Consider the following 27,708-nt stretch of genomic DNA (forward strand, 5'->3'; position numbering starts at 1 on the left):
TTTCAACCCATTCGGGAGTTATGAAGAGGAAAAACATACAGAAATCTAAGAAGTGAAAAATACAGCAGAGCTGTTAAAGTGCTCCTCAGCTTGCAGAGCTTGTAATTCCAGTGGCACAAATCCAGCATTCAATATTCCTCCTGGTACGGTATATAAAAACTGAGCAGTGGAGTTATGCAGCTCAATTAGCACAGTTCATAAACTATGCAGCTCAATTAAGAAAGCCCTGTACATGGGAAACAAAGTGAATGGAAATAGGTGCCTGCAGTAATAAACTATGCAGTTCAACTGGAAAATGATGCAGGTGGCTAACGAAAATGTTGTCTGATATGCAAAATATGAATGTGAGAGTGTGTGTGCACGTATGTGCATAGGTTAAAAAGAGATTGGGTGCGTTTGCAGTGTCCATCGCAGCGAGGGAGGCTGTGAGCGGCTGAAGCACTGTCAGAGTGGCTTGCAGTGACATTTGTTTGTTGCCTTTGAGTCTTTTGGAACTGCCTCCAAACCAGCAGCAGCTATAAAGAAATGAGTATGCAAACTTTCTGTTTCTGATATACTTTATCAGGGAGATGGCACCTAGATGCACAGCAGATGTTGCCTTTTGTGATGCAGATGAGCCTTTTGGAGCAGTGCAGCTGATAATGAGCTCTGTGTATTGTTACAAGACAGGGCTGCCAGGCAATAACCACCTACGAACCCGGCTAACGAAGAGCTACAGTGCAGAGGCAGGCCTGGCTCCTCTGAGATGGTGGGTCAAATCCTATAGTTTTTAGTCTTCTTTCAGGGAAAACTTCTTTTAATTGCAACAGGAGCTTTGACTTTCTTACACAGGAGTTGGCCTTTAGAAATAAACAGCTATTCTAGAAGTGTCAAACAAGATTGCTGTGCTTTGCCAGTAATTGGAGTATAAGCAATCCTTAGTATGGAAAGCAAAAATTTAGACTAGTTAGAAAATAACTTTAGTAATTAATATGGGATTTGATAGAAATATTATGTTGGCCTCTAACACTTCTTATTTGGCAAGACAGTTTACAATCGTGAATAATGCACTTCATATATGAAACTATGCGATGACGCTAAATATTGGGCTGCTGCCAGTCAAATGCGTGGTTCAGAAATGCTTCTTGTTACCTGGTCCATATAGAAACCAAAGTTTACTTCATAAATATCTGTGTCATTATCCAGATCCTCATCTGAGACAAAAAAATGGGCATAAGGTAACTTGAGGAAATATCTACAGGGAGAACAAAAGACTGTAAATCCTTGTAATGACAGTAAGAGCCTTTCCACTAACTTCAGAGGCTCTGTTATTTCTGGAATGAAATATTTCCTTCTTACAGGAATGGAAACACCAGGATGTGCTATCTGAAGGGGAAAAAAAAATCAAATTGGATATCTCTGTTATGGTAGAGGAAACATTGAATCCACTTCTGCAATTCTTGGACAAAATTCCTAATATGTATGTAAAAGATGTAGCTGTGAATTAGTGAGCTATATGGCATGTGATAGGTAAAGAACTTGCTCACATGAGAAAATTTTTCATGATCCTCAAAGTATTTGTATCCTCACTGATTCCATCAGAATCAGAGGAATGCTGCCAGGTTTTAAAAATATGAGTGGATTAGGGGAACATTCATCAGTGTCTTGGCAAGATTTTGAGGGGCAGGAATGCACACGTTTAGAGGACAGGAGTAGACAGTGCCCCATCCTGTGCTGAATCTGCCCTCTGACAATGCCACCACCAGGTCCTACAGCACAGAATTTTGCTATGTGAACTTGTTATTTGTCTCAACGCAGACTTTAACTTCAAAATCCAATAATTATTAGTCAAATACATAAATCATTTGGAGGTATGATCTGTGAGTTCTGTACTGTTCTCCTTGGTTTTCCATGGCTCACTCTTGGCATACAGCAGATTTTTTGGCATCGAGGCAGACTGCAGGGACGTAAACCTGTTTTTGCCATTAGCCTTTTATGTTGGTAAGTTGGGAGGGGGTTGGGTTTTTATGAATACCCTAAATTAAAGAGACTCCAGCCTGACTGTGAAATTAATAGACCTATCAAGAAACCCACTGTCATTGTACAACAATTGTTAATTATTTACAAGCAAACTTCTGCAAGAACAGTATTGTAGCTGTCAGCATTGTCGTTATTAAAATTAAAATGCTTTGTCTGGGTAGAAGATAACATGACTCATTTAGGCTAAATGCAATGAATACGGAATATTCTGTTTCTCTTCGCCAATTAGAGCGAGAACAATAGCATGTCTCTTTCCTAACAAGATCTTTATTTTAAAAAGTCTAACAACATAAATATTTTCAGGGCTTTGTTTAAAAAGAACAGAAATTCATTGGAGCTATTATAATAAAAGTTAAACCCAAGTTTTTTCTAGGATGGGAAAAACTACTTTCATAAAGTAAATTCTCCTTTTTCAAATAATGAAATGTATGTGAAAATCTTTTCCCCTTATTATCACGATATATTTTTTGCCTTATTATTACAACATATTTTTTGCCATGTGTTTTATATGCTTTAGAGTTATGACTTGCTCAAGTGCTCTTTGCTGTCTCTGACTTCATTTCTCTTTCCAGGCATATCCTGGTCCAGTGGTAATTTCTTGTTTCTCTCTATAGTTAATTACACTTTTTATAACCAGCAAGAGCAAAGTAAGATGACTGCGCTGGGTGGCTTGAGTCCGTCTTCCTGCTGCGTTCTTTCACATACCGTCTTGCATTAGCTGGTGACATCTAGCATTGTCTTAGTGACATTCATGGTTTGTAGCAATGAATCCATCAGTGAAGAAGCAGAAGCAAAGGTATTAAGGTATGACTGTGCCAGGGTTGTAAAGGGAGATGCTAGCACGGCAAACCTCTGCAGGGAGCGTACAGATCAGAAGGGATCGAAGTGCCTGTCTTGGAAAGGGCCACGTCACTGTCCTCCTCCATGGTAATGCCATCAGTTTTCTTTTCAAAGCTTATTTGGGTCTCTCTCGCTGATCCTTACTTTGCTGCCTTATATTCCCCAGCCTGCTGTCTGTCTTGAGTTTCTTACTGACTGTACAGATGATGGGTCTGGGAGCAGAGCGCATGCACCAGAGAGTAAGAGGAACCCCTTTCTACCATCCACCGCATGGCATTAAGAGAACGGGTTGTCTGAGAAGGCAGTCGACATGGGCCTTGTCCTTTCAGCATAGTTACTAGAAAAGCTTTCCATGTAAATCTTCCAAGAACTGCCGTTAGCTACAACTGTAGTTGTGTTTGAGTAAGTACAAAACCAGCTTGTGGTTCTACTTTTCCTTCCACATGAAAAAGTAAAAGATTGTCAGACCCTGGGGGGAAACGTTACTCTAGTTACTATTGTAAGTCAAAAGTAGGCTCGCAGTGAGAGAAGGAATCAACCTCTTTATTCCTACTGTACAGTAGTTATTGCGTGCAGAAGTAAAATCCAAGACTCGTTTATGCTCTCCTAGTTAGACCATGCTGCCTTTTGAAACTTTAAAAAAAAAAAATCTCATTTAGAAAATTATTTTTAGAGTGAGAATATTTATGTTCTACTATTAGCTTGCAAGCTTTTTACGGTCTCATAGAGGTAGGAGAGAAGCAATCTGTGTTCTTCATGTATGTACTAAGTTGAAAGGAAGATGTAGAGAACGCACAAATGCATTTTATTTAATAAACAACAACAACGACTTTCTTAACATCATTAAAAGTATGTGTTCACCCACTGTTAGTTTTGTATTTGGTTGTAGAGGCCATGGTGGAATGAACAGGAGCACAAAAGCTATTTGGAAGAATTGCCCTCAAAATTGAGGACTCGTGTGACTGAATGCCTATTCTATGGAGCAGATTTTTTTTAAGCGATGTAATTTATAAATCCTTTCTGTATTTCAAAAGGACAAAACCCCAAAGAGGAAATATGCCCCCTCATCATCTTTGGGCAAACACTCTTTTGTTTCTTCTTCCAGCAGCTGGCTAAGAGTGCTTGACCTTACACTTTGCCGTTCTGAGAGTTCATTTGCTATTACTCTGGCCATTATTAGAAAAATGTCAGTGCTGGGACACTCCCAGTGTGGGTTTGCTCCTGTGCTCCCCTAGGAGGGGAAGAAATAGCCACTATCAGTTCCATCAAGATCCTTTGGGCCTGCATGTAGGGTAGGCTTTAGTTACGGTTGATTCGTTGGGAATCTGGAATCTATTTATCAAAGGAAAGTTCAGGGGAAAAGTATACAGACGTGCTTAATGTGGAATGAAAGCACGTTCACCTTGCGTGCAGAATGCCGCTGGAGTGATTTAGAAATAACTTCTCCGTTCTGGTAGGTCCTGGGCAGTGGTGCCACCTGGGTGGTTGCTCTTTCTGAGGGCTGGCTCAAGCTCTACGATTTGGTGAGGTGCAACGGGTGTCAACTGAAAGGATGCCTTTCCTCCAGTGTCCTGCTCTTTCCTGATTTTTCTTTTGGCTAATGTTCCTCCCAAGACACTGAAAGGGTCCAGCCTTCTCACCAGCTTCTGAGAAGAGGCCCTGTAAGTAATATTAACTTCGGCAATTTCCTCGTTACCCTTAAGCAAGTTATTAATTAACTGAATGTAACCACTGGCTGTTGATAAATCCTTTTAACTAATTCAAATTCCATATCAGGCTCCAAGTGTTTTCACCCAGGCTGCTGCTGAAGTTAAGCTTTGTGAGGAATTAGTTCTGATCTGTTTTTGAGTGCAGGAGTTGGGGAAAATGGAGAGAAGATATTTGTTTGCTTGATTCCACATGACAACTCCAGGGTAACTGAATAGACTGTACGGTTGGTTTGACAAGGCTGTGCACCGAGCCAGCAGCCTCGCATACCAGAGACAGGGGGATGGAAAGGGGACTGACAACTGTAATGGATTTTATCAGAATTTCTTTAAAGAGCGACAATTTGCCTTCAATTATTAATGTTTTTCAGAGGTTTATCTTCTGAGAGGTATGAATAACTAACTTAAATATGCGTTCATGTAACAATTTCAATAATGAATGTATTACTGCGTGGAAAGAAGTTGAGTAGCAGATGCAAATATTAAATAATGGAAGAGGTTTTGGAGAGTGTAGGAAATGTAGTCTTTAATAGCAGGACTGTTACTGTTTTTCTGTGAATGCAGGAGCTGTGGTGGTTATATGTATAAATGTATTACAGCGATGTTTGTGAAAAACGTTGTAAGTTAGCTTGAAGTGCCACAGAAGGAAAAAGCGGTGCCTGCGTATTGCGGTGTGTGACAGCGTGTGCGTTAATCCCGCAGGAGTGAGTTGCCAGGTGTCTGGGAGGAATCGTAGGATGTTCGCTGACCGCTGTTGCAGGAGACTTTGAGGGACAGTGACTTTGAATTTATTTATTGCACTTTTCCAATTTTCACTCCCAGAGACCTTGTCCTGTCACCCCTCGTGCTCTGTTCTGTTTAGTCTTTCACTCCCTTTATACAGAAATAAGTATTTATGTATTTTGTAAAATCTTATAGCAAGTTCTTTTTCTGTAACGTAGCTACAGCCTTGCAAATCTGTCACACATAAGAAAGCTCGTTAAGCAACGCTTGAAAATGAGCAGCTTTTGACAGCATCACCATGACGATGAATGTACTGGTATTTGTTAGATGAAGCAATTTATTCCATATTAGCAGTGTGCTGTTTATTTTAGCATAATATTTTAATATCACAAAGATATTTAGAAACTGAATTCTTGCAAATCTCTCTGATGTTAAAAAATGCAAAGTCTGATGAAGTGTTATATATAGTATTGGTGTCTTCTGAAACAGCAGGCACATATAAACCTCTGGGATTTCTCATTTACTGAAAATGGTAGAAAACTCTCTCGACAGCACATAGCTTATCAACTAGATGTATACATAAAAAAATTCTGTTTGCAACTTGCACTTGGCAAGTTTATAAGTACATTCTTAGCGCTCTGCATCAGTTGGGTTCTGCGTGGACTTTGCAGCCAAAATTACCTCGGAGAGCTGTGAAATCTGTTCACTTAAAGCAGCGTTTGACCTACAAAACCTACAGATTAAGCCAGTTTATCGCAGGGGAGAGTATTTACACCCTGGTTTACGTGTCTAGGAAGAATACTGAACTTATTTCGTACTGATGATAGCAGTACAGCCCTGCGATTCTAGTAGAAGAGACGATTAAAAGAGGTGATGTAATTCCTCTGATTGATTTGCAGTTGCCTCCAATAATGCTGTTTCCTTGTGTGTAAGCACTGGATGTTGAGAGCAAGTCACTTCGCAGCTCTCAGGGCTGCAGCAAGGTGTTTCATTAGCAAAAAACCCATTTCTAACCCTAGCCTAATTAGTAGACTTCATAATTTATTGTTTCATCATCTGGTCCAGCTCAGCATCCATGGGATTTCTAGACGACATGAAGTGTGGAAACCTATCATGACAGAAAAAAAACCAGAGAGGCTTGTAGGGAACAATGGTTGTCTTGTGGGAAGAGTTTAAATGTATGCAGCTGATCCCATGGGAACTGCTGTAGTCTATTCACCCTGTGTGAAAATGATGCTCTTTCAATATAATCTTTAATCCTCTTCTTTCACTGAAAAAATGTGAGAACTTTATTTAAAAGTTTTGAAAGAGTGCTCTATTTTAGTGAGCAAATGTTTCTCCAACATAAAAATAAATCAAATTATTAGTGCAACATGGGGCGGGAGAGGAAAGTTCTCTGAAATACTTTGCAATATTCTATCCATAAATTGCATCTGTGAATGTTCTTGGGAAAGTTTTGGACTGAAAATAACCAGGAAATGTATCCAGGCTTGATTTCTTTTTTTTCCTGGAAGGGCACGTGTTGGGAAGGAAGCATCCCACAGTCTTGGAAATATTATAAACTTCTAGAACTGTTTGAGACATACTTTTTATAATTCCATTAAACAGATTTTTTTTTTTTTTTTTTTTTTTTCCTGTGAGATGAGGGAGAAGGATTTCAAGAAAGCGGAATGCTATCCTATGCACAGAATGAAATTTTGCTTTGAAGATGATTCTAATCTTCCTCCGGTTCATAGACAAGTAAAATAAAACTGAATATGCAGTTGTTAAAAACATTTGTCCCCACCCCCAGAGAGAATGGAAATCTAAACCTCGCTTTGTTCCACCCATGCGTGTGTGAATAACATCCCGAACCCCCGCAGGGTTTAGTAGAGCTGCTGTCCTGTTTGGTTTTTATAGGGCCATGTCCTCCATGTGAAACCCTGTTTGGTGGAACACGCAGTGGTATTCCTGGAGGTATCCTGCAGCACGTATTTTATAGTCTGTGCACAGAGCGCTGGAAAGGCAAAGAGTTACTAATGCTGTTTTGCTTTTGCTTTCCTATAGCGTCTTTCACCCAAGGCATCCAAAGTGCTTCAGACACCCAGTGCATTAAGCATGGCAACATGTCTGCGAGGTAAGGAAATTGATTTTTTTTTTTTTTTTTTTTTTCCTTTTTATAGATAGAGTAGTCAAAGCATTGGGCTGTGATTTGCCCAAGAATCACCACTGTAAAGCAAGACCTCTGGCTTCCCAGTCTAACACGAGTCTCCCCACTTAAGGGGAATTCTCAGATCACCTTCCTCTCCTGTGTAATTTATTTGACGCTTAAATCTAAGTTAATTTTTTGAGCCGGGTGCTCATTTTATATTTTGTCAGAGACCTTTGGCACCTGTGGTAGCTTGATCCCTCAGTACAGAACAAGAAGCATCAGCTGGAAGAGCTCCAGTTGGGAGCTGTGCTGTGGTGTTTGAGGAGAACCATGCATGAGCAAACTACAAGATCCTGTGAGGTTCACTTAACATGACATCTGGGTGGCCTGCGTTTCCTAAAATTCCTTAAATATCATGAGGGTTTTCTCAATTTATGTTGCTTAGCATGGAAGTAGATTAACAATATCATTGCACAGTTCTCTGAAGGTTGCACTTTAGTTTTCAGTGGGATAGCACCATCTGGTAAAACTGAGCAACCATACAAGTCTTCTGAAAGTTAAGGAGGTTATTCTAATTTCTTGTAGAATTTCCTTCACTGTAAATTTAAATCTTTTTTTTTATCCTCTTCTCTTCTTTGTTTTAAAAGACTTTTTTCTTTTTTTTTTTTTTTTTTTTTTGTCCTTCTAATGTCATTCTGCAGAATCGTAAGACTCAGTCTTTTAGCTCAAAGTTCAATTGGCTTTTGGATGCCCTTAGGTCCAACTGCCCTTTTACATGGAATTTTTATTGTTAATCTTCTGTTATTGGGGGAATTATTTTGCAAACAGACCAATGCAATTGCTTCAAGCTCTGAAACCTGTCAGGCTAGCTTTTATTCTGATTGCTTCTGATAAGGAGCTTTGGTAAGAATGCTGTGCCTCCAGCAAGCTGAGAGATTCACCTTGGAGGGGAACAGCTTCAAGGTCCCAGGGAACGGATGACTCTTTCAGGTTGTCATGAAAAGGGAAACTAGGTGTTGAAAATCAGAATCAAAACTTTGAGTTAGATGTGGGACTGCACCACGAATCAGTGGAAATGGCCTGTGTTAAAGCTGAGTCTTTTTTTTTTTTTTTTTTTTTTTTTTTTTTTTCCTCCCCCCTGCATAATGATGACTTGACGTTTGCTACAAGAGCTGGAGTCACCATTTTCTTTTCCGCATTTTGATCAGAGGAAGGTACAGATCCCTGCTGCGAACCCTTCGGACACCATGCCGATGGGGAGCCAGGCAGGTTGTACAAACTTGGGCAAGAGCCTTTGCCTCTTGTCCATTGCTTGTGTGCGTGGGACACAAATATAAATCTGATGTGAGATGCCTGTCTGACAGATACGGTATCTCTGTCCTGTCTGAATGAGAAGATCCTGATAGGTGATGTGGAGTCAAGCTAGGGAGACATCTTGGGACCCATACTCTGAAGCAGTTTTATCGTAGAAAAGTAGGGTATCGTTTGAGTAGAGTAGGCCAAGAAGGGGCTGCAGCATCGCAGTGCAGCTGATCAAAGGGTGGGTTCAAATGGATTTTTATTCCTAGAGCGTTCTTCTAAATTATGTCTGCAGATTTTGTCGTGCTTCTAACGAGAGTAATGTTAGAAGCCAAAGCAAACTTCAGACTCTTTTGTATTCATGTAAAGCATTCCAGAATGACAGCATTTATTCCTTCGGACAGAAAATCTCTTCTGCAGCAAGCTTGTTCACTTGTTCATTTTCTTTCAAACAGTGTGAGCTTACTGAGGTTTGTTTTTTTTTACCTTCTTCCCAGGGAAGGATAGTTTTCCACTAACACAGAGTGTTCTGTTTTCTCTATTAAAAACAACTGCCCTCAAGTGGAGTCGGCTTTGTATTTTGTCCTGGAAACAGAGTGCTTCATTCAGAGATAAGGCCTCTCTGCATTTGGCTTGCTCCAGTCACCTGACGGAGCCCCTGGTAACTTTTAGGCTGCTTTAGTCTGCATTCCTGAAATGCCTGACTGCTGGCACTGGGATTAACAGCTTCAGGTTCACTGCCTGCCCGCTCGCCGTGCCCTCCAATGCTGCCTGGGGTAGCGGGAGAGCAAAGCAACCAGCCAGGCTTTGCTTCCAACAACGCAAGCTTTGCACCTGTAACCACCATTGACGACGCCGATGTGGAATCACAAACAGGTAAAAAAAAAAAAAAAAAAATCAACTTGTGTCTGTGGCTTTCTGAACTCTTATTTTTGAATTTGAGAGTTGCTGAGTATGAGTACGATGGGCCCGGTCTCCTCCGGACTGACATCATCCCCTTCAGTTCAGTGATCATGATTCGTGCCGTAGCAATCGTCAGGAGGATCTAGCTGGTTGTGCTGCAGGGTTTGCAATCTTATTAGCTCTTTTCTGTGTCTGTCTTGTAGCAAATAAACAAACTAAAGTCCTGTGCAATGATACTGATTCAGAAAACTAAAAATAAATCTTACCATCGGGCTTTATGACAGATCAAGTGCAGGGTGCTGTCTATGCTATTAAAATGGTGGATTGTTTCACTGAGTTATTTCTAGAAGGTTCTCAGTGTTTTGCATTGGTTTTGCCCCTTATTTGACAGTTTGCTCTTTTTTTTTTTTTAATTTTCTGAAAAATAGAATAAAATAGAGTAACGGGGGGATTAAGGATACTGTTTCTCAAATAATGATTATAAGCGATCTCGTTTGCGACAGTGTAGTACTTTGTTCACAAACTCAAGGGAGGAACCCGGAGGAGCTGACTGTGAATCCATGTGGAAGACATGCTGGGTAGAGCTCTTCCTAGCCTCAAAATCAGAAAATATTCATGTTAGATGAATAAGGGAAGACAGAGGGAAAGCTTTCGTTTGTGACATAATGTTTCTGTTTAGTATGTGTTCTCATGTCAAGCCACGCATCTGCACGGAGCTTCCTGCGGGCCACCACGTGCTCCGGCAGGCAGGAGCTTGGCGTGTGCCATCGCGGCAGCTGTGGCCACGCGCTGCTATAGCAAGTTCATCTACATATACATATGTATTATATGTATATCCTTTACATTTAGACATGTTTACTTCAATTCTGAAAGACATTTTGATGCACAAAACAGAAACTAGTAACAACCTACTCCACAGTTTCTCTGAATGATGCTGTGTTTATCGCCACATGCTTTATTATGGAGAAAATATTGATGACGTGAACGATGTTGGTGTTGAAGGAGTGAGAATGATGTGTCTTGGTGTCCCCTTTGGCTGCCAGAAGCTCAGTGTGCTTCTGATCAGCGCAGCTGCTACGAGTGCCAGTGAATGTCCTCTGCGCAGTTCGCCCCTTTCTCAGTAGGGTCTCGAACAGCAGGCTCTTCCACCACCCTGCTTCCCTCGCAGCTCTGCCTGAAGTGCCAGCAGCCTGTGGAGGGCTCTGCACTTAGGTGCTCTCTGAGGCTGAGAAATTGTGGTTTCTTTGTCATCATGAATAGTGTTGGTGGGAAAGGATGGAAGAAACGCAGTACAATCGGGACTGCCCTTGTCCTGTTCCTACTGGTAGGGCCATCATGGAGACCCTTGGAAGACTCAAGGACAGACATTTTCTGCCTGTATGGATTTTTACCTGCCTTGCTGAGGGTGTCCAAGCCCCATGGGATGTTCTGGACTTGAAAAGCTCTGTGCTGTTGCTCCCTTTCTCATGTGTACTGAGGTTGGCCATGAAGACCCTGCACTTCCAAGGTCTATGAGCAGAAGGGACCCATCAGCACGAGGCAAGACCTAGCAGTGGAAAATCCAAACTTCTACAATTAAGGCAAATGTCTCTTCTGCAGATGTTTTAAACACCAGAGTTTTGGGGCACAAGTGCAGGACTATCCTCTTTCATGACTCCGTGCACGGTGCTGAGCCTGGCCCCGCTTGGCTCAGCTTCTGTTCAGTTCCCCAGCCAAGGAGAAGTGCATAGCTTCAGCTCAGCCAAGGGTTTGTTTTCCGTGAGTTGAAGAGACTGCAGGGGTCACTTTGGCAACAAAACTGACTAGTTTTCTAAACAAAAATAATTATCTTCTCCATCTTGCTAACTGTGTGTTTCTGGAGTCCAGACACAACTACTCAACAAACAGACGAAGTGGCTTCACCCGCCGCCTCGCGCTCCGCTGCTGGCCACAGAAAGGCGGTTTTGTCATCCTTATCAGTTAGTCCTGTCACTGTACTGCTCAGGTGACGTGCATTGAAAGGACGCAAACTTGCTTTTATTCGTTAAAAGTTGTTATTATTATTTAGCTAATTTTAAGCTATGTAGTGGTTGGGGGCAAAAGGTCCTTCAGCGTGCGGTTCGCGGTACGTGCTGAAGGACGTCCTTTACACAAACCATTGAAAAATCTGTGCCAAACTGGAATGTGACAGTGAATGCATTTGCTAATTTTTCCCATTTTGTTTTTCTTTTAGATTGGGGCCAAGGAAGTACTGAATTATACCGCAGATTTATTCTTCATATCAAACTGATCGCTAGCCCGCAGGATTGCTTCCCTTCTGTCCTCGTCTGAGTCATTCATGTGCGTGGTGCGTGCGGAGGCCTGGCTGAGCGGCCGCGAACGCAGCCATGCATCACCTCTTCGGGCTGGTGTTGGCACAGAAGGACCTTTCCCGTGCGGGGGATCTCTTCTCCTTGGAGGATGCCGAAATCGAAGGAAGCCTCTCAGAAGCTCTTGAGCAAATAAGAATAATTAGTTCAGCTGCGGTAAGTGAAACACTGCCCTTAATTGTTTTTCGTGAGAATACGTGTATAAATAAAACATTAAAGATAGGGAGATGCACAATTTAAGTTTCTAAAAAAATTCAAGAATGCCAAGCAAAGTGTAGGATTTAAAAATGTGGTAACCAAATCCAGTTCACGCTAGCTGGATTTCCTTTAAACATAGTTCAAGTTAATCTTTATAATAACTCATAAAAGTTATTTAAGGCATATTAAAGATTAACAGGAGGTTACAGGTACACTGTATGTATAGCGTGTATTCTGTTAGCAGCAGAAAGTGTTCTGAATGATGGGGGGGAAAAAAAAAGCTCTTTATCCTTCCTGCTTCCAGTCTGCTGAAGGGAAGGAAAAATATTATCTTTTTGAGCCTTAGGTTATTCAATTAGCAACATGTACATGTTCTCATAACTGCACCTTTCTGGCACTTCATATCACGTGTGATTTTTAGAAATCGGTTCTGGCAGCATGCGAACCTCTGACTCTTGGAGCTTTGATCACGGTGTTGCCGGTCGCAACAAGACCTGACTCATCCATCAGGACAGCTGCTGTGTGCTGGCTCGGCTCTTTGGTCATTTCTTTGACAGCAATTATGTCTGCACAGCCTCGCAGGACATTAATCAAGTTATTTTGGCCGTTGCCTCTGCTGTTTGTGGAGTACTTAGACTCGCCTAACTGCGGGTTATCAGGAATTTTATACAAATTATCCCTAATATGCTTATTGGGAGGAAACGCCTGAATTTGCTACAAGATGTTTTTCCAAACACACTGCAGCTGCAGCATCCTGCAGAGCCGTCCCCTGCCTCCCAGCTGCCGAGCAGCCGTTCCCACCAGAGGGCTCTGGAGATCGGGGACTGGCTCAAGCGCAGCCCCAGCGCCTTGGATGGTGCTGAGGGGTGGGTCCGGTTTTCCCCAAATGTGAGGAGTTTCACAGCAGTGCGGGCAGAACCTCTCTGCTCTCTGTGTCCACTTGCAGCCAGCGACTACAACTCTCACCAGGGGTTTGCTCTTGTGCCCTCCCAGCCCGTGGCTGTTAACTTACAGAATCACAGAATGGTTTGGGTGGGCAGGGACCTTTTCAGGCCACCCAGTCCAACCCCCGCTGCCAGGAGCAGGGACATCTCCAACCAGATCAGGGTGCTCAGAGCCCCGGCCAACCTGGCCTGGGATGTTTCCAGGGATGGGGCATCCACCACCTCTCTGGGCAACCTGGGACAGTGTTCCACCACCCTTTAGTGTAAAAATTTTTTTCCTAATTTCTAATCTAAATCTGCCTCCGTCTATTTTAAAACCATGACCCCTCGTCCTGTCACAACAGGGCCTGCTGAAGAGTCTCTCCCCATCTTCCCTGCAGCCCCCTTTAGGCACTGGAAGGCCGCTATAAGGTCTCCCTGGAGCCTCCTCTTCTCCAGGCTGAACAACCCCAGCTCTCCCAGCCTGGCCTCACAGGAGAGGTGCTCCAGCCCTCTCAGCATCTCCGTGGCTTCACCTCTTTATCAATAGATAACCTTAAACAAAATTAAAAGTGCAAGTTTTGGTGGGGTTTTTTTTGTTTGTTTGTTTTTGTTTTTTAGCAAGTGCATGGCTTTTTCTGTCAAGCAAAGCAAAGCTTGTAGAGGGCCAGCTGTGAATGAAAGCAGAGAACTGCTTGGAGATAGACCCAAAGGTCCTGGGTTCTGCCTGCGGTACACTGTCACGCCGCAGCGTGGAGCCCCCAGAGCAAACTCGAGCTGTGCTGCTGCAAGCTAGTGCTGAACCTTGGCTCCAGCCCTTGAAAAATGTCCATGCCTTATCTAACTAAACCAAGGAGTTTTGATTGATACTTCCGTCTGTCTTTCACCTTCATGACTTTTTAGGGTGGAACAGCGCAGGCGGACTTAGGGACGGTGATTGTGTATTCTGAGTCTTTTTGTTATTGCAGAGCGCTGCCACTTCATATCCACGTGGCAGCTGTGTCGGTAATTACGGGGGATTACAGGATTTGGTCATAAAGCCTGTTTTGTTAACTTTTATTCATGTTACATTGATACTAATGGGAACTAACTGTGTTTACATCAGGGACTCGACGTGACGTTAGATATCTGGGACGCTGCATTTGGCTATAGAGTGGATATACCAATTCCAGTTTCAATTTCAGGACCGTTACGGGAGAAGAGGCGTGTGTGAGTGGTTCCAAGGTGTATGGCTCCAATCTCTGCTCAAGAAGGCCATGCTTCAATACAGACTAATAAAAATCAGTTGATAGCATAATCCATACTTTTATAGTCATGAGAATTAAGACTAAAGCAGTGAATTGTCTATGGGATGACTAATTTCTGTGTTTAATCATGCTAATGGCTGTTGAGAAAATGGATAGTAGACAGTAAAAAAAAAAAAAAATTAAAAAAATGTGTATTCAGGTTAATTTCTTGAAGTCCATGAAAAAGATGGGCATTCATTGGTAAAACTCTTCGTTTGAACCAGGACTACCAGACCAATAACAATGACCAGGCTGTGGTGGAGATCTGCATCACCCGCATCACCACTGCCATCAGGGAGACGGCGTCCATCGAAAAGCACGGGAGAGCCCTCGTGGCTCTGTGGGAGTCCTGTCTGGAGCACAACCTGAAGCCTTCTGGAAAAGACGAGGACACGCCACATGCAAAAATTGCATCTGATATCATGAGCTGTATCTTGCAGGTAAGACTGAGCTGAAATTGGGTCCCGTCTGAACCCAGCAGGCTATGAGCTACCGCTCCCTTTAAGTGCAAGACTGGAAAGAAGGCATCTTGGTATATAGCAGCCTTTTGGGGACAGGAATGGGTTATTTTGGTTTTGTTTCTTTCTGGGCTTTTTTTTTTTTTTTTTTTTTTTTTTTTAGCTGGAACTGCAGGCAATATTGTTGTTTGTTGGGAAAGGAATATAGTGCACTGCAGAGGCCCATAGAGAAACCAGTGCGCACAGTTATCTAACTGGAAGCAGAATTCAGGTTATTTCCAGAGTTTCAGTTGGGGGTACGATTCATGGGGACCAGCTCCGGGTCAGATACAGCGTTTGGAGGAGCAGTTGCTGTGAAGTGCCTTTCTGTGTGGGTTTCTCTGGTGTGATTTTTGCAGTATGTCTGCTGTTTCAGTTAGTTTCTTTACTCCTGCCTCTTAAAATCAGATGTGTGGGGTTTTTTTGTTCTTTTATTGTAAGTATTCAAGCAATAGTGGCAGAGGTATGTCACTGTCCCATGAAAGCAACTGCTCACAGCCCTGTCCAACGTGGCCTGGAATGTTTCCAGGGATGGGACATCCACCACCTCTCTGGGCAGCCTGGGCCAGGGTTCCACCACCCTCAGTGGAAAAAATTTTTCCATCCCCTCTGCCTTCCTCTGTGAATGACTGGCTTTGGTAGCGGTCACGCTTTCTGATAGGCAACGCGTTCCTGGAGGTGTTGGTTATCTCCCTTTCTGCCTCGCGTCCCTGGAGGTGAGACAGTGACTGGATTTGGATACCGGTAGCAGCACAGCTTAAACTTCCTAGATGAGAGACCATGCATTGTAAAATCGTATTTTGTCTTTGTGATACTTTAGTATTCTCCTGAAATATGATTTTTAAAGTGTGCAATGGCTCGTCTAAGCTTTCACTTTGTGCTGTTGGCAACTGCGTGCCTAAATCGAGCTAGCTCATGTCCAGATGTTTTGGGTATTGCACTGTGTTGCTGATTGCTTCAAGAAAGGAGTTCATTTAAGTGAAATGAGAAGGTTATAACAGTACATTTACTGCTCCCTGAAACAGAGCTATTATCGGCAAGTTCCTTTGCGTAAAAAAAAAAAAGAAAGAAGGCATAAAATGAGTTTTTATATAATACGTGAGGGATAGTTGAAGTAGTAATGAATATCTGACAGCTGGGTTGAATCTCACAGCATGTTTCTGTTAATATTAGCAGCAGGGAGGTCCCCTAGGTTTGCAAACATCACTGTATCCTATTATTGAAATCTGGTTTCAATTGTCACCTTCGCGCTTTCATAAGTGTGCATTCAGGCCCCGGTATTTGTAATGGAACAAATGAAACCTTTCTCCTTCCATCTGAATTCAAACCTCTTCTTAACTAAATATTTTGTCTTTATTGTAGGGGAAAAAAAATAATTGTTCTTTGGAATTTTCTTAGATCTTTGAAATCCTAGCCAGAGTGGCAAACCTTATCTTCCCATTCTTTCTACGTATAATTTGGAGGCAGAATTTGGCTCCTACTCAGTAGCGCCTCTCAGCCAAATATAATGAGGCATTATGTTGATTTAAACATGCTGCTGCATAAAGCTCAGTTCATTTTAAGGGCTTTTCTCATGAAAAACACAGTTTTCGGTTATGTGGCAGTTGCCACAATGAGCTATCTTCACACGTAGGAGTTGCTGCAGCCCCTCCTTCCTTAGGGGCTGGCAGAAAGGGACTGTCCCGGAGCGGCTGCAGCTCTCCACTGCTTGGCAAGGAAAAAATCCTCATAGCTGGTTAAACTTGGCTCTTTTGCCTTGGTTGAGTAGCACAACGCAGCCTTAATTAGGGTCAGTCCTGCTCTCCCTGGAGCTGATGGCAAAGGCAGTCACTGCTGATGGAGGCAGAGCTGGCCCAGCCGGCAACATAGCAGGGTATAGAACAACAGATTTGTTTTTTTTTTTTCTAGGGTCTAAACTTATTTTTTTCAGCGCCGCTCCAGAATGAGCATGTGTTAAGCCTGCCTTTCTTTGCACCATTTTGTTGCTTTGTGAAACATCTGGGTTCCAGCGGTTGCCTGTGATTTCAGACGCTAATTAAATACAACCATACTGCAGGATTATTTTCAAAACAATGATGTACTCCAGTTTCAAAGAGCTGTTCAAAACTGAGTGAAGATGAGAGAAAAGCACTGATTAAGGAGGCTCCAGAGAGAATGCAGGTCCTCAGTTACACGTAAATATATCCTACCAGTTTCAAGGGCAGTTATGTGTGGGAGCTTAATGGACAATGGCTGTGGTGAGTCTGTGCACATCAATTCATTTCACGTGTACAAATAGTTGCAGAAAACCTCCTCTGACCTTAATGTCCAAACCAAAATGTACATGCGGATACCCCTGAGGTCACTGAAGCTCGGTGTCATTTTGAGGACAGAAGCTAGCTGTTTTGAAAAAATTCGAGTTGACCCCAGTATTCAGAGAAACTGGCTGGAGTTTAGGAAAGGAAATCTAAATTATTATTAGAGGAAAACTGATGATCAATACTGAAGTCTCCCAGTACACTTACTTGTGCAGACTCTTCCTCATTTGACCAGTTTGCCTTTGATTAGTCCCAGTTTCTTACCATGAGATCCTGTTCTGGGAGCAGAGCACTTTCTTCACGTGGTCTGTGCCGGCTCAAAGGCCCAAACTCAGAGCAGCAGTGCACTTCGGTCTAGGTGAGGGAAGCTGTTAGCTGTGCTGGGGAAGATTTACCGCTGTGTAAAATGGCTTCCCGGAGCCTTGACTCTATGCCTGTGCGCTGGGCTGCCCTGCTCGGGGCTGGGCATCGGCGCGGGGCAGGTGGCTGCGAGGCAGGAACGACAGGCAGCAATGTGGAGCGAGCAAGATCTACCAGTCAACAGCGTGAGTGACTGCTCCAAGGTGTCCCCGGAGCTTTCGGGTGAAATTACCTACTCCATGTGGATGATGGATACAACTTCTGCTGTCCTCTTGGAGAGCGACAAACGCAAAATATCTCGTTAGAAGTGTTACAGCAGTTAAGGTTTAACTAGTGCACTTAATATCATGTTTTCTCCTCTTGCAGAAGACAAAAATGGGTGCATCGTTAGCATCTCCTTGTGCAGTAGTTTTAAATTTCGCTACTTGCTCTTTCTTTGAAGTCTGCCTCTTCTGTTACCAAAACACGACCTTTCTTGACATGTGGTTTGTTTTTTTTTTTTTTTTTTTCTCCTTTTTTCCCCCTGTTGTTTTGATTTTTGTTCTTCTGCTCTGGTTAGCACGAGACATTATTTTAATCACTTCTGTCAGCTGCTTATTTTTCAGTGCCTTTTCATGTTTTTACAGAATTACAATCGACCTCCAGTAATGGCCTTAGCTGTCCCAGTGGCAGTGAAATTTCTTCAGCGGGGCAACAAGGAGCTGTGCAGAAACATGGCAAGTTATCTGTCCTTGGCCGCAATCGCCAAGGCGGATCTGCTGGCTGATCACACAGACGCCATCGTCAAAAGTGTCCTTCAAGGTAGGAATGCACTGAGACTTTTGGATTTTGCCCGTGGTGTGCCCACTGTTAGATTAGTTAGGCTGTGTTGGGCTTGTATGCAAACGTAGAAATAAACATGTTACACGTAAAAACATGTATGAGGCATGTGTGTATAAAGCGTACGTATGGACATAACCATAAACGTGATAAAACATGTTAGACACAATCTAATAACAGGCTCTATCAAGGACAACCTTTCAAGAATACGTGAATTTACTGACCCTTGTTGACTACGGAAGTTTCATTATGGACTGGATGACCCATAGGGCAGGAAATAGATCTGTGCTTGTTCGTACGCCATACTAACGGACCTCAGATTCTGAGCCGTGACATGGGACACCGGTTCGATTGGTGCCACTGGCAACGCTGCAAAATATACATGGGAATGAAATGAATCCCGTTCTGTGGCAAAACAGTCAGGTGCAAGATATAAAAGCTTTTGTAGTTGTTCTTTAATTTTGCCTACATTATTAGCTTTAGATAAACTTTGTTGCTAAACTCTGTACGTTTTACTTTTGTCGTTTAAAAAGCCAAAAATATTCATACCTCTAGAAAAGGAAGTCAAATTTGGTTGAAGTAGGAAAGTTCACAATATTTGTTGCAATGCAGTGCTACTGCAGGAGTAAAATCATGGTTTGTTTTTCTGCAAGTATGTAATAGCAATAAGTAGCAATAGCTGTCTGAATATTCCAAGAACGTTGTTAGGAAGATGTTAAGTCCCCAAATTAATAAATACAGAATGCGCACATTTAAAAATATAAATGGACTATAGTTATTTGGTCTTTTATGGAGGGATAGCTAGGCTGGAAAGTCATTTTGTCATTAAGACATTATGGTAAGAGTTTGCATATTTCTGTTCGCTTCGTTTAAGGACAAATGTGTGACAAACATGATAAATATGTACGAGGTAAGTGATAATACTCATTGAGTAGCGTCCCAGAGCAGAATATTGCTAACAACTTACGAAGCCACACTGATAATTCTTTTAAGATTTGTGACATTAGTATGTATGTGTTAAGGTTGTGCATTACCAGCTGTAACTCAGTGCTACTGAGAGAAAGAAATAAAGTGAAACAGGTTTTATGGTGTAGTCACAGCGTTAGGGAGAGTGACTAACACCCACAGCTGAAGGTTTCATCGTGCATTTATGTTATTCTACCAGCAGATGTTGCTGTGGACATCAGATCTGGAAATTCCAGACTGGACGAGGGCACTCTGAATAGGCAAAGCGCTCTGCTTTACAAACTGCCTTAATCACACTGTCCGTAATTTGTATTTTGGGCATGAAAAGGTTGGTTTGCAGCAGGCTCAAAGGCTGTTTGCTGAAGGCAGCAGGGAAGCAAGGGGATAAGCTGCTGAAGATGGATTTACAGAGCAGCGTGGAGACAAAGGGCCTTGTTCTGGTGCTGCACAGACGGGGCTCAGCCTCGCGGCACCAGGCAGCCTGATAGCAGGCTTTGGCCCGTTGCCGGCGAGTGTTTGAGTGCTAACTGGATTTTTTGATTACTCGAGGCAACTGTTTGGCTGCATAATCAGTTTCTTATCTTATTAGCTAAAAAAGAGCTCTTTAGAAAGAGTGTTTAACTACTCTGTTCCAGTTAGTGTGAACTCACCTTCTAAACATGCAAATGTCTGTACCGTGCCTGTGACGCCGACGGGCCCTGTGCCGACACCTCCTATCAGCGTAAGGAATCAGGCAGATTTATTCCCCTTTCCAGGGGACAGCAGCAAAACCGCCCTGCAGTCGTTGCTGTCACCCGCGTGTCCCACAGCTGCTCCACCTTCCAGAGGAGCTCAGGCAGGGGTGCGGATGCTGCGGTCAGCGGAGGCTTTTTAGAGAGCAGAACTGGGCTCAGCAACATACCCTAGGCATGCGTGTTGTGTCTTTGCTCATTCATTTTTGTGTTTGTAGTGCAAGAGCGGGGTCGCAGTGACTTTTCCACATTGGGAGCCCAAACTCCCCCCAGATACTATTTACCTGATGTTTTCCAAACAGCCAAAGCACCTGTTGAAAAGAAAAATACAGTTAAGCTAGGAAGGAAGGAGAAGCGTGCTGATGGAGGTGACTTGTGGTGCTGGGCAGGAGGTGACTGAACTGTTGGAAAGCTTTGCTAGGCCACAGAGGTGATAAAGAAAGAGCAAAGCAGTTGGAAAAAGGAGACTTTTCCAGCTGAGTCAGTGAGAATGAAAGGACTGGCTTTGTGTTTGGTCACCTGCCAAACCAGAACAGAGATAGGAGAAGGCTGCTTCCAAGATACAGCATTTCAGGTCTGAGGGACATTCAGAAAAGCAGCCAGGAGGGACTTCTGGTAATCATTTTGAGGATTTTTCTTTTTCTGCTGCATTTCATGGCCATTTGTTTTCATTTAATGGAGTATGGGAAGAGGATTTGAGAGTGGTTTTGCCCTTGCACAGAGTTGGGACCTCAGGTGTTAACTCTGAAGATCTGCTTTCTGCTGACAGCAGAACAGAGGTAATCTTTCATCGTTCTGTAGTTAAGGGCATTTGCAGATATTATTTAGTAAGGGATTTTTGTTGTGCTTACTACTGAGCACTTATAACGTAGATACATTTTTATTGCAGAGTAATAGGAGAAATTCCAGCAATGGGAGCAGTTCTTTTTACCTTAAAACACACAACGTTGCCAAAACTTTGGAGCAGATCGTATAACTTCAGCTATGAAGCACAATCCTCTTGAATGGCATAATAAAGCGGAAATTACCTTGTCATTGCTTTTTCTTACTACCTTTGTATTGTGGGAGGAAGGATATGGTAGCTGCATTGTATTCAGGAATAAGCATAGCAGCAAGATGTCAAGAAACTTTTCAAAGTGCACTCTTAGGACATCTGTAGAGAATGAGAGAGAAATGTGTGAATGGAGTCGAAGCGTGGGTTACTACCAGTGGGGAAAAAAAATGGTTTGAGTAAGATACTCTCCCCAACAACTTGCTCAGAGGCTTCAACAGGTAGTGAAGAATTGTTCTTGTCATAAATAGTTACATATCCAGTGGATAACAATTCATCATTGTCTACTTCAGCTCGTTTTTCTACACAAAAATCACCACCAGCCTCTTGGCTCCCTGTGTCTGCTTCTCCTGCACTGTATCCAGCCCTAGATTTTTAGTGGTTTTTAGGTAAGCTTGCGAAAGCGAGAGAAGAAAGCTGCTGCCACCAAATATTCATCAGTTCTGCCTTGTACAAACCTCCCGTTAGCATCACCCAGGTTGGTTACTTTGGATATCTAAATGCGTCTTAAAACTGAGCATGTCCTTCTCAGATGACCAGCGTTACGCATGGGGTACTGATTGGTTATTATTTGGGGATATCTCAAAACCAGTCCTTCCTTCAGCCTCCAAGCGCTGTGCTAGCACAGCCTCAGGTCAGCGCACGTGGGAGAACTTCTAGAGTGGCAGATCCTTGCACGTGGCAGCGTTCACAAGGGCAACTGTTACCATGATGGGCTTTTAAACCATCTCTGGCTAATGCTTGGATTTCGGTCCTCTGAGGGGGTCTCTGTTTGTATGCGATGTTGATATTGACATTCTCTTTCTATGGTTCAAAACATGGAAAAATTCCCAATTGGTACTCACTTTCAGAGTTCCACTTCATGAGAAGCGGGGAAAGTTTTAGTGTAGTAAATTATCTTTATTTACAGAACAACTTTACAAAAATAATTTCAATAAAATTATTACAAAGTCAATTTACAATATAATACAGCTGCATTCTCTCAAAATGTAACATCAGATTATGAGGGAGAATATTACTTTTATGTGTTAGTTCAGTCCGTGGCATAAATAATGCTTTAAACAAGGAGCTAGTTTTGTTATAGTCTACAAATTACTAATAACCATTAATAAACAACACGGTTCTTGGCTGATGTGGTTCCTCTGTACAATTTACATTAGCACTACAAAACCCAACAACGGAGGAGCCTGGAAGACGCGCAGCCTTACATCTGCTCTGCAGAGACTGGTCAGCTGGACGCCCCAACGTGTTTCAGTGGGGATGCCAGGAGCACTGAGGTGTCTACAGTGGCGCTCTTACGCATCCGAAAACGCCGCGCTGGGGAGACAGCACTCATCTGACTTCAGGAACGGCTTTTCCAATGTCATGCCTTCGTGTGGGGTTGTTTTTTTGGTTTGGTTTTTTTTTTTTTTTTCAGTGTTTTGCCAAAACAGAGGACAGAGATCAAACCCTGTCTCCGCAGTACCTCGTTTTGTGAACTTGCAAGGCTAATCTTCCTTGGGAATTCGAGAGACACAGGCTCCTATGGCTCTGTGTACTTGTACATATTGGCATTCAGCTCTTCATGAAATACATTCTCTGCTTCAGAAACGGCCTTGCCAGAATTTAAGAAATATACTGGGCTCCTCCGTACGGCAGAACTTCTGTGACTCCCCACCCAATGATGTTGCCCCTGATACTGCACGCGTCTTCTCCGCTCTGTGCTGCGATCTCTTTGGCACTGAGCACTCTGTCCCACATGTTAAAGCCAGTTAGTTTTCCAGAGAAGGCTAAAGCTTCGTCAAATCCACCTCCGATGCAGCAGCCGTTCTTTTCTTGGCCAATCTGCAAAATCCCTCCCTCTGGAATGATGTGAGCATTGGCAATGTCCGAGGCAGTGGCTGCGAGCTCTCCCTTCACCCACAGGGACGCAGATCCGTTCTCCGAGCTCCAGGCGCCGCAGAGGTGGATCCACTTCCCAGGAACAGCTACATTTTTGACGGCTAACTTGTTCTGGCCACCGCCAACAACAAGCACTGCAGACTCCCGACTGAGATAAAGCTGGATTTCGTACGGATTTAACTTGGTTCCGTAGGAGAAGACAATGGTTTTGTCCAAAGCCTCCGTCACCTTGATCCAGATGCAAGCAGTAAAGGAGTGAAGGGTCATTCCAGCAGTTGGGTGAACGCTCCCAAATATCTTTTTCGAACGCATGGGGAATAGAATTGCTGTTTCACACCCTGAAGAGAAGTTAGAGAGATTGTTAAGTAAATAACAACTGGTCTATTTGTACATGCACAGGTAGGACGTGTAGGTAGGACACATGCTCGCTCCTGGCTTCTCCAAGGGAGCTGAGAGCTCATGGGACGTAGGCTGCTTTGAAGAAGCAGTGGGTCTAGGGGCTAATGGGGCTGCAGGAACAGGGCATGGCCCTTCCCTCACTGCAAAATTACTGTGCTGTACAGTCCCGTGCCGTGCAAAGTGACGTTTAGGTTGGATGCTGCCTGTCTGCCCCGGTGCTTGCCTTGGGAACTTGGGATTCCCCAAGGGAGCCTTCTGCTCTCACGTGCCTCCTAGGAGAGCTGCTCCTTTGCTGGGTCACCTAGAGAGATTATCACTGACGTTAGGTCATTATGGTGGGTAATTCTCTCCCTGGTTCACTGAGGTCTTGTTTTAGTCTCTGCGTTCTCTTTCAGTACAGAGAGATGGGAAAAAAAAAAACCGCTACGGTGTGGGGGGGGTTCAGCGCTCTATCAGGCAGGTTTAGGTAGCGTGCCATCCCTGGGGTAGCGGCGTGAGGCAGGGGAAACGGAGCCACTGGACCGTTGTGTCACCAGCAGCTGTGGGGTGTCCCGCTGTTGTCCTGTGGATGACTGGGCAGCCCAGGAGAAGGGTCGGGGGCTACTGAAAAGCGGGCACGGAGCATTGGTATTCTTTCCATCTTTGGTATTCTGTCTACTGTTCTCTAGTCCCGTGTAACTCAAGACTCTAAGCGACGCATGGGGGAAAAGCAGCCCCTTCCTACAATTAAACTGGTTTGCTTCCTGTTTAAACAAGCTAGAGGATCTAAAATGTCTGAAATGTGTGTGGAAACTTTGCTGGGGTGAATGAAGGACTCTTTGTGTCCTCCGGGCTGGCGCGGCTGTGTTATTTCATAGGCTGCTTCCTTTAAGCTCTGAGCAGATTTTGCTTTTCTTCACTGGCCCTTTTGGGGAGGGGCGACGGTTGGGGATGCTCCTTAAAATGCTACTTAGGAACGCTATTGTGAAAAAGCTTTTAATTAGCAAGCTTTCAGGCTTTATTATCAAGGCCTGAACAAAATTAAAACCAGCCCCACTGAAGAACAAAACGTATGATTAGAAAATCCCTCAAGAGTATGGCTGGCAGTAATTCAAGATGTGAGAAATTAAAGTCAGTTGCTAAAAATTCCCTTGAAAAAAAAAATAGAGAGACAGACTCTGGAAGTGCTTAAAATGTATCTTTTAAATTAAAAAATAAGAATATTTTCTATAAAATAATGCAGGAACCAGCAGAAATAATCTGGATTTCCACTGGTGAGACGGAGATCCTTAGTGCTGATCAAGTTTTTCCCTCTCGCCTCGTGCAGAGTAGCTGACTGCAAGGCTGGCCGTGTTACAGGAGGGAGACAGAGAGTGAGATCACGCTCTCTGGAAGGCAAGATTTGTGTGGGGGGAAAAACGGAATATGCTGCAAGATCTACTCCCAGTACCCGCAGATTGCTGAGGTGTTACGCTAAATAAAGGAGTAAAAGCGATTTACTTCTAAAGCTGACTCCACGTCCTATGTAGAAGGATAGATTCACGTTAGATCGTGAAACACTTTGATGTGAGTGATTGTTATGTTGTGTTTGTGTTGTAATGGGCACAGAAAAACTGTCAGGAAATTTGAGATACGAGCTCATCTTTCCATGGCCACCTCGCTTGCTGACCAACGCAAACATTTTGGAAGGGGAAAAAAACCCCAAAACCACAACGATACCACAGCGTTGCTAATTTTTCCATGTTTGAGGGAATATTCTGTCCTGACAGTTGCGTGCAGTGAACATGCCCTCCCCGCTGCGGGAAGCGTGCCCAGCCGGTTGACACCAGTGGCGTGTCCTCAAATGGAGCCCTGCTCTTGGGCAGTTGGAGGTGGTGAGGAGACAACATTTAGTGTAGGAAGGAAGGAGCGCATGCATGAGGAGAACAGGAGAGCTCAGTGTGCACGCGTGGGAGTTACCAGCTGGGAAGATAAAAGGTGTGAGAATATAATTTGGGTGTCTAAAATACCTTTGCTGCTCTCTGGCAACTGTTTTGATTTGGGAGAGCCCGCGGGAGGTGGGATCCTAGCTGGGTGGCGGCTTTACGCTGTGGAAGGAGTTCAATAGAAACCCTTCTTTGATCCCAGGTTTGAAAAGCTCAGCCCCTCTTTTTCGAGAAGAGTTAGGGGGTTTCCTCCCTGCACGTACAGACTGCTCCAAGCTGCTGTGCTCTTCCTAAGATTGCTTTGGAGTCACATGTCGGGGAAGGTGCTTAAGAGGAGGATGTCTGTTTGGACAGGCCCACCAAAGAGAGCTCTCTGATAAAGCATAACGCGCGTGGACTTACCTGCTGGCAGTAAGTGCTGGGCTGCCCATTTCTGTGATGCCTTCAGTTCAGCTCTGGTTTGCTGTAGCTCCTTCCACAAAGAGTTCAAAATGAGATTGTCTCTTCCGGTGGAACTCAATTTATCTTGCTGAAAAGCGGTCTCCTGCCACTCCACCTCAGACGTCCTCAGCCAGGCGCTCTCCAGCCGGCCGAGCCTGCTGGACACGTTGTGGCTCAGCAGCAGAATGTGCTCGAGAACTTTTCCTTGCTCGGACTCGTGAAGCCTCTTGGCTTCTTCAGCTTGCTCACAGTTCCTCGCAAGTGCCTGCTCTACCTGTGACGTGAAGTGGGAGGTGACTTTCTCGAGTGCGACGGTGAAGGTGCCCGCCAGGCTGGTGGTGAGCTGGCTCAGCTCTGCTTTCAGAGTCTGCAGGTCCACCTTCAGGACCTCGTCCATCTCCTGCAGCATCATGTTCTCTTTCATCTGGGAGTTCTCGAGCATGATGAAGAGCTTGTCCCACTCGGTGTGCTCTCGCTGGCAGTCGCACGACACAGCTGGAATGGAAGATACAGATGTTGCTGTTTGTTTGTACTTACATTTTTAAACAGAAGGAGTATTTGACAAAACCTGGCTCTGTGCAAGGCTTACGCGCTCCAGACCGTCAGCACATTTCCCTCTATCAAACCAGAAAGGTAAAGTCGTGCCTATTATAACAATTCTAAAACTGTTATTGACAGTCTTTGCAGGAAAACTGAAAAATAAAGAGTATAATGCACGTTCCAAGGCACACTGTCCAAGTTTGCTGTCTACAATAATCTACTGGTACAAGCACACGCTTCCTCCTCTGGACAAAAAAAAAAATTATTTGTAATAATAACTGTTACGAGAGCTAAGAATGCAACTCTGCACTTAACACAAATCTAGTTTTAAATCTACTTACTTTCCTCGGTACCAAGCACGGGACTTTCAATTTCATTATCCAGATTCACATACATGAGATCGTAGTCATTGTCTTCATCCGGCACAGAAACAGAAGCCCTGAAAACACAGAACAGCGTGAGGAGAGAAAGTATTTCTTGGGGCAGCATTCTCTAGCTGCTTCCCGAAAAAAAGTCGCTGGGCTGTCTGGGGCTGAGGTCTCCGTCGGACTTCAGCAGAGACGAGACTCGGCGAGTGAGAGGCAGCGAGCCCCTAATAAATGCTCCGCCTCGCCTTGAATGAATGAGCGATGCTGGTGCCAGCCCTGTAATAAGCACTTCAGCCTGTTGGTTTTGGCTGGGAGGAGAAGGGGGCGTGCAGCTTGCTCAATCCTAGCCTTCTAGGATTGCGCCGGGGGCAGATGCGATGTCCTGCCTGCCGGAGGGGAGGAAGCGGGGAAAGCTGCTCTTGCGAGCTGCCGCGTCCCCTCCGGGAGCAGATTGCCGAAACGTGCGGCGATGCGAGGGTGAGAGCGGGGGATGAGATGGCTTGGAGATTGCTGGCTGCATCGCTTGTGTTATTTCGGGCTCTTTGCTGGAAAGGAAAGTGTTTTCTGCAAACTCATTTTGTAGTGGGTACGTGCCAGAGCTCTGGAGGGGATTGTTAGAAAAATAAACGTACCTGGAGCTACAGATACACGTGTGTGGTTTAACCTAAATATTGTCGCTTTTTTTGATAGCTATCTATAAAAACTTTGATTATACCCTAGCAGTTCACTGCTTTAAGCAGTAAAGGACTCGTACAGACAGCTCGTTAGAGTTTTGCTTTTCTAGCCCTAATTACCGACACCAGCATCATCATTATGTGGGTAATAAGTCGCTGCCGGTACCTTGGTTTGGAAGCCTGTAGATCAGCGTCTGCGTGATGAGGGTTGTTTCTGTTAACTTTGAAAAAACAAAACAAGGCAGTCTTGGATTAGACGTTAATCTAGCACTAAGTATTATCGTTGGTGTTAATCTGTTTTAAATTCTGGAAAACTTCAATAGGCCATTGATTATTTCAGAGATGCATTCCTTAGGTGAGATTAGACGTAATACCGTACAAAACTTATATTTGCTATATATATA

The 27,708-nt window shown here is 43.8% G+C and overlaps 2 protein-coding genes across 3 annotated transcripts in view; one reads left to right on the forward strand and one right to left on the reverse strand.

The window, feature by feature from the left end:
- The first annotated feature begins 642 nt into the window (after positions 1 to 642).
- Positions 643 to 27,708, forward strand: part of VEPH1 (ventricular zone expressed PH domain containing 1) — a 77,711-nt gene continuing 50,645 nt past the window's right edge. The window contains exons 1-6 of the mRNA XM_010128982.2: positions 643 to 748; positions 1,341 to 1,459; positions 7,335 to 7,404; positions 11,834 to 12,125; positions 14,601 to 14,816; positions 18,157 to 18,331. Of these exons, the coding sequence (XP_010127284.2) occupies positions 11,988 to 12,125; positions 14,601 to 14,816; positions 18,157 to 18,331 (529 nt within the window). The 5' untranslated portion in view covers positions 643 to 748; positions 1,341 to 1,459; positions 7,335 to 7,404; positions 11,834 to 11,987. The remainder of the gene's footprint in view (positions 749 to 1,340; positions 1,460 to 7,334; positions 7,405 to 11,833; positions 12,126 to 14,600; positions 14,817 to 18,156; positions 18,332 to 27,708) is intronic.
- PTX3 (pentraxin 3) lies at positions 22,148 to 26,841 on the reverse strand. Of its 2 annotated transcripts, XM_086754880.1 has the most exons (4): positions 26,604 to 26,841; positions 25,938 to 26,217; positions 25,684 to 25,784; positions 22,148 to 23,316 (listed from the first exon to the last, which is right to left on the reverse strand). In XM_086754880.1, exons 1-4 carry the CDS (start codon positions 26,749 to 26,751, stop codon positions 22,703 to 22,705), a joined length of 1,143 nt encoding a protein of 380 aa, XP_086611006.1. In that variant the 5' UTR covers positions 26,752 to 26,841; the 3' UTR covers positions 22,148 to 22,702. The 2 variants fall into 2 exon arrangements, with proteins under 2 accessions (XP_086611006.1, XP_086611005.1); XM_086754879.1 differs by having other exon boundaries at positions 25,684 to 26,217.

The sequence above is a fragment of the Chlamydotis macqueenii genome, chromosome 9, assembly GCF_036417535.1.
Source record: "Chlamydotis macqueenii isolate bChlMac1 chromosome 9, bChlMac1.mat, whole genome shotgun sequence".
NCBI classification, from domain to species: Eukaryota; Metazoa; Chordata; class Aves; order Otidiformes; family Otididae; genus Chlamydotis; species Chlamydotis macqueenii.